The 12,966-nt window shown below is 39.5% G+C and overlaps 1 protein-coding gene across 1 annotated transcript in view; it reads right to left on the reverse strand.

Moving 5' to 3' along the window:
- Positions 1-193: 193 nt before the first annotated feature.
- The window catches only part of nphp3 (nephronophthisis 3), a 42,987-nt gene continuing 30,214 nt past the window's right edge, over positions 194-12,966 (reverse strand). Inside the window, exons 41-48 of the mRNA XM_058060812.1 lie at positions 9,083-9,152; positions 7,058-7,143; positions 6,348-6,419; positions 6,129-6,283; positions 5,929-6,045; positions 5,749-5,858; positions 2,932-3,054; positions 194-1,417 (exon numbers count right to left, since the gene is read on the reverse strand). Of these exons, the coding sequence (XP_057916795.1) occupies positions 2,946-3,054; positions 5,749-5,858; positions 5,929-6,045; positions 6,129-6,283; positions 6,348-6,419; positions 7,058-7,143; positions 9,083-9,152 (719 nt within the window). The 3' untranslated portion in view covers positions 194-1,417; positions 2,932-2,945. The remainder of the gene's footprint in view (positions 1,418-2,931; positions 3,055-5,748; positions 5,859-5,928; positions 6,046-6,128; positions 6,284-6,347; positions 6,420-7,057; positions 7,144-9,082; positions 9,153-12,966) is intronic.

Below are 12,966 nucleotides of genomic sequence, written 5' to 3' on the forward strand. Positions count from 1 at the left end.
ACAACTACAAAGTCGATCATAGACCTGCGGCCTAAGGTGTCCTGGTGCCAAGTACACTTATGGACATCATGTACATGGTGTTAGTTATGGACTCACACAGAAGACCAATAACATCAGATGAGGGAGGACATGCTATGGCTAATCTGATGTCAGGTAACATTACTGACTTGTTTGTCAAATTTTTTGACTAATAATAGTCCTTAGACAATCATGATTCATTTATTAAGAAATTAATTTTCGAAAAACCACTACAGAGTGGTGGAGCGATATTCAAACCTCTATGTAGCGAGGGATGACTATACCGTTAGAAAGCCCATAATTTTTGCATTTTTATGCGTTTCATAATATTTATTCCCACTTTTTTCAAGGGTCCTTGAACGTTTTGCATTCCGAGACAAAGCTAAAGTGTCACTGCTGTTGTCATGGATAGACTGTTTTTCCCAAATGCTAATGCTGTGTGTGACTGTACTATAAAGTTGAGGTTTGATGATGATATACTGTATTTGTGTTTAGTGCTCATGTTAGTATTTGTTGTCAAGTCACTTCATGTTAGCATACATACATGCAAAAACAACGCAATAATCTCTCGGGAGAACCAACTCCAGGCTTGTACCAGAGGTGAGTCTACATTCAGTTTGTGCTTTTACAGTGGCAAGAAAAAGTATGTGAATCCTTTGGGATTTCTTGGATTTCGGCATATATTTCGCATAACATGATCTTCATGTAGGTCACCACAATAGATAAACAACTTCTGTTGTAACTAATACGGCACAACATTTTATAATTTCATCTTGTCATTGAACACATCAGGTCAAAAACTCACAGTACAGGGTGGAAAAAGTATGTGAACCCCTTGGTAAATGACTTCTACAAGAGCTAATTTGAGTCAGGTGTCATCCAACATGGAGTTCAATTAGTGTGACGACTTTGCAGGAGTCGTATCAAGCTGCCCTGCCCTTTAAAAACTCACACTAGGTTTGAAATGGCTTTTCAGAAGAAGCATTGTCTGATTGGAACCATGAGAGCTCTCTGAAGAGCTCTCTGAAGACCTGCGAGCAAGAATTGTTGAGCTACATAAGGCTGGTAGCGGATACAAAAGTATTTCTAAAGGCCTTGATATGGACATCAACAGTTAGACAGATCATCTACAAATGGAGAGAGTTAATGGAAGGACACCACGGAGGAAACCTCTGCTGACAAAAAAGAACATTGCTGCATGTTGTTGGATGTTGGAATCCGTTTCTGAGATTTTTGTTCAGTGTTGTCAGAAAATATAATGTGCAAAGCTTTTCGCTTGGCCAGAAGTGTGTTGTTGGTGGTCGTCCTTCATTCCTGTTAGCCTTTCACATGACATCAAAGAGTAGATGTTCAAACTGCAGAACATCTTTGTCGTCCTCGGCAGGTCCCTCCAACACAGCTGTCAAAAAAAAACACATATTAAAGTCATGTACGAAAAGGAATAATAGTTAATAAGAATAAGTTGACAAGATGTATAGGTCAGTATTAAAAGGCCTATATCATTTTTTTCAGATATCGTGTTTAACTAATTTGCTGCCAAAGATGTAAAGACCCATGTCAATACTTTTGAACATTGTGTAAAAGTTTGTTTTCTTCCGTAATATCATAAAAAAAGTAACCTTCAAATATCCCAGATTTAGTACAAGGGGTGACAGGTGGTGGGGACACCGAAATCCAGATTAAGAATATTGTTTGGGTTAGTTTGGGCAGCCACATTCCAATAGACCGGACCACACTATTGTCCATTCTGGCCTCCCAATTGATCCAACTGCTTTTGCAAAGCCGAAATATTCACCAAGATGGCATCCTTGTTGTGATATTACTGTTGGGGTGTTACGGAGCTTTTGATAGCGGCCTTCAGCTCATCTCTGTTGTTGCGTCTGATGTTACTTCCTTTGTTACATATCTTCCTCTTCACAATACCCCACAGATTCTATATGAGGGTCAGGTCAGTTGCAAGCCAGTCCAGCACAGTCATACTGTTGTCAGTAAACCAGTTACTAGTGGATTTGGCACTGTGGGCAGGTTCCAGGTCATTTTGGAATATGAAGTCAGCATCTCCAAAAAGGTTTTCAGCAGATGGAAGCATGAGGTGCTGTAAGATCTCCTGGTAGACAGGAGCAATTATTGAGTACTTTGAGACTGAGTAACTGAGTACTGTCAAAATATTCTAATATTATGACACATGGCTTTTGGGGTATTCTTTAGCTGTATGCCATAAAAATCTAAATTAAGACAAAAAAGGTTTTTGAAAGGTTCACTGAATGCACAATGAATCTAGAATATGTGAATGTTTCTAAATTTGGATCAACCCGACCACTCAATCCCAAAGATGTATTTATACGTTGTTTACTGTGAGACATAACAGCCAACTCTATCGCAACAACAACAACAAAGCCTCCTTCCCTCACGCTCACCCCTCCGGGTGGCAACTACTCCCCTATCAATAGTTCCGGGATGAATTATGTACCAGCAACCTAGCACTACGTGGGATTGTTTTTTGGAAATTTTGGCTAAATACATATGGCTAACTTGGTGTCAAAGTGGAAGTTATGCTTTGAAAAATCAGTCATAATCATCACAAATGGCCAGTACCAAGAGCAACAGCGTTTGAGAAATGGCAGGGATGTATAAGTAAATATTGATAAATAAACATATCAATATATCTCCCAGCCCGACCAAGAAGTATGAAGAAGTCTCGCTTCAAGTCAAGAGCCATGCACAGATCTCACAAAAAGTCCAAGAAAAGCAAACACTGACAAAGAAGACGATGATGACGGTCTCTTGCCGTTTCGTACAGTGCAAAAGTGCTTGTCCATGCTTAGTCCTCAGTAAAAGTGATTCCCAATAAAGATGGTTTCTAATCAGAAACGCTACTGTGTTGTGTGATTGCAAAAACCACAGTAAACTTACATGATGTGATGATGTCACAGTTTGGCCTTGGTCATTTGATCCTTCAGTTCCAGACCAGCGATGGTGGACAGGTGCACTTCATCTGGTCCATCAGCAATGCGTAAAGTCCTGGCATAGGCATACCTGCAAAACAAAACAGACTAAACTGGAAACTGAATCTAGCAACACTACTACTAATAATGATAATAAATTTTATTTGTGTAGCGCTTTTCAAAATACTCAGACACTTAACAGTGAAGAAAAATAGAGTTGAGTAAAAAACAGAGTAAAAGATGCATTAAAATACAACATTCCTACATTCATTCAGAGCTAAAAAATAAGGCTAAAAGCAGAGCACAGGAGTCATGTATAAAAAGTTAGACATCAAAAAAGGATTTAAACAGGTCGGTTTTGAGTTGTTTTTTGAAGATGGGAAGGTGAATGGGGCAAAGAATTCCAGAGGGTGGGGGCAGCGATGGAGAAGGCTCTGTCTCCCCAGGTTCGGAACTTGGTCTTACAGGGAAGTGCCAGGAGGATGGAGTCCGAGGAGTCAAGGGGACATGGGAGGTTGTGTGGATGGACGAGATCTGTGAGGTATGGAGGGGTCAAATTGTGGAGAGCTTTGTAGGTGATGAGAAGGACTTTGAAATGGATACCTTGGGGGACGGGAAGCCAGTGGAGGTTTTTAAGGACATGGGTAATTCACGGAAGCGGGTGGAGGTGAGGAACTGAATATATTGCAGTTTGTTGAGGGTTTTGGATGGTCTACCGTAGAGAATACTGTTGCAGTAGTCGATTCTGGATGTGATAAATGCATGGATCAGGGATTCAGCGGCAGAGAATGGAAGTGATGGACGGAGTCGGGCTATGTTCTTAAGATGAAAAACTGCTGTCCATGTTAATTGTTTGACATGGGGTTCAAATGAAAGGGCAGGTTCTCGGAGGGTGCCAAGGTTGTGGATGTGATGTTTTTGGGACCAATGATGATAATATCTGTTTTGTCACTGTTAAGTTTAAGGAAATTGTGTTCCATCCAGGTTTTTATGTCGGTTAAGCAGTTGGTGAGGGTGGAGTAGATATTGGAGTCGAAGGAGAGAAGAAGATCATTAGTGATTTTAAGAAGAGCTGTTTCAGTGCTATGTTTGGGAAGGAAGCCGGACTGGAAGGATTTAAACAGGCTGTTGGAGTTGAGGTGAGTTTGTAGTTGAGCAGCTATGACACGTTCCTTTTGGACAGAAAGGGGAGGTTATTGGAATCAAGACCAGACCTTTTGAGTGTGGGGGTGATTGCTGCCAGCTTGAGAGACTGTGGAACGGAGCCAGTGGTAACAGTGTTTAGAATTCTAGAAATTATGTGGAGGCAGGGTTTGATAAATGAGGAAGGGATAGGATCCAGGGAGCAGGTTGGAGTCTTGATACCAGGTTAGGATTTCAGTGAGTTGCACGGCTGTGAAATGGGAGAGTCGCTGAGTGGAGCCAGATAACAGAGGGTCGGGGGGCAGCGAGTGAGCCGAGGGGGGATTGAGGGAACTGTATATTTTCACAATTTTGGACTGGAAGTAGGTTAGGAAATGGTTACATTTGGTGGTGGTGAAGGATGAAGAGGAGACATCATTGGGCTTTAGCAGTGTGTTGATTGTTGAAAAAAGAGATTTAGGATTGTTGGAACCAGATGTAATGAGATTAGAGTAGTATTGTGATCGGGCCTTATTTAAAGCATCTTTGTATTGCTGTAGAAAAAAAAAATCTGTATAAGCTTGGAGATGAACGGTTAGGCCAGATTTCTTGTACAGTCTCTCAAGCTGGCGTTTACAGGACTTCATATTATGGCGCACAGGGGTGTACCAGGGGGCAGTATGGGAGAAAGAGACCATTTTGTTTTTATTAGGGACCAGTTCATCAAGACAGGAGGAGAGGGTATTGTTGTAGTAGGAGACAGGTTCAGAGTGGTCCTCGGACAGCAGGGGACGGGAGACAGCAAGTTTGGTGGTGAGAAGTGAAGTAAAGGCATGGGGGTTGATGGGGGTTCATTCACTAAAATGAATACAGCATCCTAGCGTATTCAAGAGTCAAATACGCAAATTCAGACATTTTGAATTATCTCACAACAGGCAGAATAATCCCTAATAAAATACAGGCTACTGTTGTGGCCATAACCCAAACTCCCAACATCACTTCCTGTCCGCCGCTCATTCTGCTCTCCTAGGGAACATACTGTATTTATGGCAACACACATAAGCAAGAGTCTTACTTATGTCTTAAATGACCTATTTAATATTCTGCCTACTATACTGGGTAATATACTGTATAAAGGAGTCTATGGAGTGTTAGCCCAATAGACTCCTGTTGAGAGGGCTCCAATAATGTTAAAAAACATATTTAGAAAGTCTGAAACAAGTTTAAACTAGTAGGTTTAAGCATTACTGGAGGATCCTACAGTTCATGGGACTTCAGAGGCACCAGCAGCAGTTTGCTGTTTTGTAATGGCTGTTTAGCAGATTTGAAAAAATTGTCTGGCAGAAACCTCTCATTTTGCCTTCATCAGCACAATTCAAATGGCCATTTGAATCAGCCACACATTTTTTAACTGTACAAAATTTTTTGTGAATTCTTGAATGTTTCCACGCCTTGTCCAAGGCATTGCAATATTTGACACTTTGTCAGCAATGAGCCTTTTTCTTTCCCATACTACCTGAAATCTGTGGTATGCATGATAATGTGGAACATCATTTTTAATACCAATGTTTGTATCAAATATTACACACACACAAAAAGTGAATTATTTTTGTCCTGTTTTGTGGCCTCAAGTTAATGCAACTTGAGGCCACTCAAGACTTACATGTGTGCCAAGGGGAAGTCTTCAGATACGCCTGCCCCTCCATGCACTTGTATAGCACAGTCCAGTACCTTGCACGCCATCCTGGCTGCTGCCACCTTCACCATTGCTATCTGCATACATGATTCACTTCACTCAGCAAGAACACAATAAAGAAAAACAACTTTGAAAGCACAGTCTTACCTGTTTGCGAGCAGCACGTCCTCCCAGCGTGTCAAGAGTGTGTGCAGCACAAAGCGTCAGCAGGCGGCTCTGCTCTATCATGAGTCTGCACTCCGCTATCCAGTGAGCAACCACCTCCTGCAATACAGCAAGCTGCATGTCACCAGCTGTCCACTAGAGGTCGCACAGTAACGGAGTGGAATGAGCGTTCAGGAGCCTACATGTTGGTACAGTTTCTTGCCAAAGGTTCTCCTAGAGGCGGCACGCTGGCACAGCAGCTCCAGTGCAAGCTCAGCCAGACCCACAGCTCTCATGCAGTGATGCAGCCTACCTGCTCCCAGACGAGCCTGAGCAATCTCAAAGCCTCGGCCCTCGCCTGGAAACAACACAAATAACGTCTCATATGTGTCTTATAAAAGAAAAACTGTGTTCTTGTTTACCCAGAATGATGTTGGAGACAGGAACTCTCACGTTTTTAAAGTGGATCTCAAAGTGTCCGCCATGGATGGCATCTGAGTGAAGATTCATTTAAAGGAGACCAATTATGCTTTTTCCACTTTTCTGACCTATAAATGTAGTTAGAGTGTTGTATTCTTGTGTTAAACCATGCCAACGTTTCAGATAATGAGGTTTGCCCATTTGGAAGTGAGACCTGAAAGAAGTTTGGGATGGCTCAAAACGCTTGGTTTGAAAAGGAGTGGTCAAATTGTTCCTTTGTGATGTCACAGAAGGGCAGACTTCCTTATATGGTTCATAGTTAGGCGTGCCGTGGGTGGAATGAATTAAAACAATTTTGGCAGGAAGGTAACCACGGTAACCACACATCCACTGTGCGACCAGATGCAAATGAAAAAAAAAAAAAATACTGGCAACACTCCATTAACTTCTCACTTCCTGGCCGGTGGTATAATCCCAAATCACAGTGACAGTAGACACGAATACCTTTGGCCTCGTTGCTATAGCCATCTTAATGAGTATTTTTATGTTTTTATTTGTGTATTCGATTTACTGGAGAATTACCTGGCAGCAGTTTGCAGTTTCTTTTAGAGCTACATATCTAATGTGATTATGGTGTACCATAACACCCCTAGCAATTAGGCCGTTTGTGTACCCAATGGTGAGTGTAGAACAAATATGGAGGTGGACATACCATCTTGTCCAAAGACAGTGAGTGGCCTGACCAGTTTGACACCATCGGCATCCAAAGGCACCAGGACCATACTGTGTTGGCCATGTCTACAAACATTAAACAGCAATTACGTTTAATATGAGAAAGAAAGTGATGTACTTGATGGTGTGGATCTGGGGAGTGGTTATTTGTCAATTGTAAACACACTACAATGAAATTAACCGCCAAGTACCAAATAAAAGGTTATTTCCTTGCCAAAGTCCACGACTATAAAATCATTTACATCAACAGTAAACCTGAAGTGGAACAGGAAAAGAAAAATAGAGCTGAATGGTAGTAGAAAACATCATATCACCTGTGCATTCTAACACACAAATGGAGTGGTTTGTCATCACTCAGAGGCATGTGGACCAACATGTCTCTTAGTGTTGATACATCCAACATTCTCAATGCTTATAAAGTTAGAAAATATTTTTAAACATTTTTTTTGGGGGGGGGGGGGGGGTTGGGAGGGTCATATCTGACTCCAAAACCTCAGGTCTCCCAGAACCAATTTGTTCAATATTTACGTACATACCATGTTCTCTCTCTAGGATGTAATATACAAATTAGGAGGGTGTTTTTCTTATTGGAGAGAAAAAGCACAAAATGTGTCAGTATGTACTCTGTTTATTGTACCTTGCCAACTTCACTGAAATTATGTAACACTCAAACTGTTCATTTTTCACCACATTAAACTCAAGCTTGAGCCTTGATTTGGATAAAGGCACAACAACAATCCTTAATTTTGGGGAAATTCCCCTTAAAAGCCAAGGTTTGAAAAGTTGGGAAAGTAAAATGCAGTGAGTTGAAGACTCTTGTTAAAAATTTTGTTAAAGAATTAGTTAGAAAGTTTGGCCAAGTCAGTATGTTGGATTGCCTGACCATTATATGAATGTTTTGACAAGTTCTGGAAAAAAAGATTATCAAAGAACTCAACCGTGGCAGGTTTCTGGTAACTGGAAAAAGCATCATAGCATTGTCCCGGGTCATCATGGTGATGAAAAGTGTTTCAATGTTACATCTGGATTGTACGTTAGGTCAGATACGCCACTCCTCCCGACCAACAAGTCTGCATCTATTTTGGACAAATTTGAAATAACATATAATCCTTTTTTTAAATTATTTTTACGAAATCTGGTTTATGATAAATGATAAAACATAAACAAGACTGTGCTCCACGGCGGATATAGAAAATGAATGAAATGCTGTCATTGTGAGGAGAAGGAACGTTTGTGAGTGGGAGTATTTACTCGGCAGACCACTCAGTCTGAGCTGAATCTCCTCTTACAGAGAGTGAATAGAAGCTAGCAGGAGTTAACTTGTGTGATTCGGGCTTTATACAAGACTGCTGAATTTAAATTTTACACTGTTTCATATCGTGATACAGCCTAAATATATGACATAAGCTAAGGTCCATATAGCCCAACCTTATTTTATATTATTTATTTGTTTTATTAAAAAGAAAGATGGTATGATTTTACCAATCCGGCCCACTTGAAAGTGGATTTTCCTCCATGCGGCCCCTGAGCTAAATTGACTTTGACACCCCTGTTCTACAGGTACCAAAGGACATAATATGCAAATTTTGAAAAAAATTTGTCTTAGGGAGACCTGAAATTTTGGTGGCCAAAAATGACCCCTCAAAATTTTAAACATTGAATAAAATTATACAGATCGGGAAGAATGAAAATGGGACTGCAGATTTGAATTTTGCATTAAAAAACTACCTTAGGGCACAAAGTTTAGTTAATCTAAAACTAATCATCCTTATCCTTTATCCAACACTAAATCTTCAATCCTTATTACTCTTTTAATAATGTGAGTTTTGAAAAACTGACTCTTAACTGGCTTTTAGCATTAGAGAATTTTATGTGAATAAGAACAAAATGTGAGGGGGTGTGGTAGGCAAATGTCCCCTGCGTTGGTTGATGATATGGAATGACCCTAAACAGTTTGAGTTTACACACGGGTCCACGGCAGGACTGAGATAAAACGTCCACTGACCTGATGGTGGTGCTGGTGGTGGTGCTGGTGCACATGACAATGGCCACTTTGCATCGAGGATTCCCTGCACCTGTGAGGACGACACAGCGACTTATTTTGAGTTTTGGCATGATTCTGACCTTCATGTGACCTATCGGAGGTCGAGCTGGGCAGACTACACAGTGACTACATGTTCCCATTTAGTCGCCACAGAGGTGGGGAACACATTCAACAAATTAGAGTGATGAAGCACTTTGACACTGATGTTTCTGCCCAGCTGGATGTTCTCTTTTATGGTGACTTGTGGCTACTTTGTCTCACAAGGCCTCAGAAGTCCTCTGTGAAGTCGTGGTGAGAGAAAAGCCAGCCTTCCTGTTTTTATTTGCACATGCTGACAATGGGAGATGGGACCCTGAGGACAGGACATGTGGACGCCAGACATATGTGCAATAATGACAGTAGGAGAAGAACATGATGTGCAACGTGTTCACTCTTTCATGACATGGATACTAGCATCAGAAGATTGTCATATTGAATCACTCGGTCTTCCCAGAAGAGCGGAATCTGTTTTAACAGCAGAGGAGGAACAACTTTCAAGCAGGCACAGCTAGTAAAGGGGTGCATGTACAGTATATAGTGGTGGTTGCTTTAAGGAAAACCTATTAGGACTGAGGTATGTTGGTTTCATAATACAAGTTGTCAAGTCAAAACATGTTCCAACACCACTGGAATGAAAAGAAACCCCTCCCAGCTCATTTGCGTGTCTTCCAGCATAGTTTGTCAAACTCACACTCTTTATAGATAAAGGCAGTTTTTTGGTTTCTTTTCTGAATCCTGTTTTGCGTGGCTGGCCAGGCATGTGTGTTGCACCTCCCTATGTTGTGGCTGTTTACACTCCTTTGTCTCTAATCCACACCCTGGGAGAGGGTCATTCCATTACCATTCTTCATTCTCATACAATGACAGAATGAGAAAGAAGGAAGGGTCCTGTCTACTTAAATTACAGTAAGAAAATGACAAATAATTATTGACACTCATTATTGCATTATTAAAAGAAGACATTCATTGCCTCGATCAAAAATGTCAAAAATACAGCCATGGAGTGATATCATTTTGATGGCTGTTATCTTTAAATACAGTATATGTCAATATACTGACTTTGGGTTTTCTGTGGAATTAACAAACGATGATATCAAAGTGTCCACCATATTCTTCCATTTTTGTCTATGTGGCCCGTGTTGGAAAATGTTAGGACACTATGAACTAAGACTTTGTATCAATACAAATGAATCTTTCTTGCAACCAGGCCCAACTGGCATGTCCCCACCCATGTTTGCTCGACTACAGTTACAAATATAAGTAATAATAATGAAACAATAAATGTCTTTAAAATAATGTATTATTCTTCAACTTTATGAGTGATGTAATTTTAATGCTTTAAGACTTCAAAATAAGTTCTGTCCCTGTGTTGACCGTCCCCCGTGACTCTGACGAATATCCCTTTAAATACGCCCAATGACCATTCCTCGAGTTACCAAGCCTTTAGGAATTAACTAAATATATTTGGAGAGAAATGGTGTACAAAATACAAATTGTGTTTCACTCTTTATTCTTGTAACCGCCTTGCTGATGTGGTAAGGCAACTCGTACACCATTTTACATAATTTTATTGCTAAATTAGAAATGTAAAGATGTGGTTAATAAAGAGGCGGGATTCCTCCTGAGATCACCAGGTACTAGCATGTTACTGGCCAAGTCCAAGAGAGTACACTGGCTGGTACAAGCATGAGCGGGTGGTGTGCCTCATGAGAGCCCTTACAGAAAAAAAATATATTGCAGTATATTGGCAAATATAATGCTATGTATTAGGAAATATATTTCCATATATGGAATCATATGTTTATATTTTTCAATATCTTGCAATGTATGCATAGATCATATATGTGTATATATTGATACATATAAAAAATATCTTGTGATCAAAACCAAAAAGGCACTATATTTTTACATATATATGTATTTTTTTTTACATGTACTTTACAAACATAGCATATGCATGGACACTGTAGCCTAAAGAAAAAAGTGAAGACAAAAATCTGCAATACACAAATTCCAGTTTTATTGACAACTGAAACGTACTTTGCCGTTAAATGTTCAATCCTCCACACTGGATCTTGGAGGTATACATGGAGGCTTGCATATTGTGGCAGATCAATTAGCATCAATTTTCTTTTGAACAGTGTCACATCAAATATCTGTTTCCTACCCCTGAATTCCCTTTTCAGACCCACAACATTTTCAACATCAATCTGTGTATAATGTGATCTATCATACTTTCTTCCGAAGGCAAAACATTTTCTGTGACCATGTTGTTCTACTACAATGTAGTAGTATACAGTGATTATTTGTCCATTCTGCAACAGCACAGTGAAGATGTTTCTTTTCACTACCTTTGTGAACGCCTGTGAGTAATACAGCTCTCCACTGACTAGAAGTCGGTTGAATATTTTCACAACTGAATCTGTGGTGACTGAAACTAGCACCACAACTTGGAAGCAAAAGATCCGTGAAGTGAGACAAAAATGTGTGGAACTCCAAAGAACATGGGTTAACTATACAAAATATAAAATGAAAAACAGTCCTAGATGTGAATGAGAGATGTGTAATTTTTTCTACAGTAATTTATTCTACAGACAAATGGGTTTCAAGGTCAAATTGTGATTTCCAGTGTATATACGTATGCTGCTACTTTTTTCCTCACACTTTGAACCTTGTGGCTTGTACAATGATGTTGATAATTTATGGATAAAACTACATCCCATGTTGCTTAGAGTCACTTTAGGAAGTGGACACTAATGTATTATGCAACGATCCTGTTTCGATCTGTCTAATCTTATGTAATGTTCAGTTGTGATGAAGAGGATGACTTTAGTGGTTTTTGTTCCCAGGAGGAGGATGAGGACGGCGATTTTTATTACTTTGTGTCATATTACATGCACGGGACGGAAAAAAGTATTTATGTAATGAAAAGTTTAAAAAAATCTTTCTCTATAACTTCTTTCTGTGTACTACACAGACACTTTGTGTGTACTACTATATGATGTGGACACCAATAGTATATACATGTACAAATCTTCTTTTCTCGTTAAATCTATTGGGTGCATAATATACCTGTGCGCGTCATAATTTGTAAATTGGGGTAAATTAATGGCCTTATCTTCTCTTTTAATGCATTGAAATATCACATAGTCCACACTGTTGCTGCTGTGTCCACCCCATTACCCATGTATTTTTACATTAATTATATAAAACGTAAGAATATTTTCATTGCCTTTGTGGTCATTGACGTTGTGAATGAATTGAACAACTGATATCAATTTAAACAGGGCACATGTCGACTGAATATTCTTTTCATTGCAAATCAAGTGTGGAATCTACAATAATTGCTCTAAAATAAAACATAAACATGCTTTTTTCCCCCAAGAGAATGTGTGTTTATTTATTAATTTTTCTCAACATATACGGGGTATTTGAGGTCTTCAACATGTGAAAAAACACAACCAACATTTTGAATAAAGATGAAAATGTACTGGAACAAGCTCATGTGGACATCCAAATAATTTGGTCATAATCATTATAATTCACCATCCTGATCAGATAATAAGAATAATTCTTTCAAATTAATGCTTTTTTTTAAAAGTCACAATGCTGAAATGGCAATAAATTGTAGGAATCATCCGTATACAGTATACTGATATGTACAGTTTTAAACTGGACATTGTGCAATACTTTGTCTCAGATATATTTTAATTGTATTTTCAGAGCTGTGTTTTTATTCTTACTGTATCAATGTTATTTATACCCATGTTATTCTGCATGCTGTGCTGTCTTGTACTGCTCCGTAA

This window comes from Doryrhamphus excisus, chromosome 21 (assembly GCF_030265055.1).
Source record: "Doryrhamphus excisus isolate RoL2022-K1 chromosome 21, RoL_Dexc_1.0, whole genome shotgun sequence".
Classification (NCBI taxonomy): Eukaryota; Metazoa; Chordata; class Actinopteri; order Syngnathiformes; family Syngnathidae; genus Doryrhamphus; species Doryrhamphus excisus.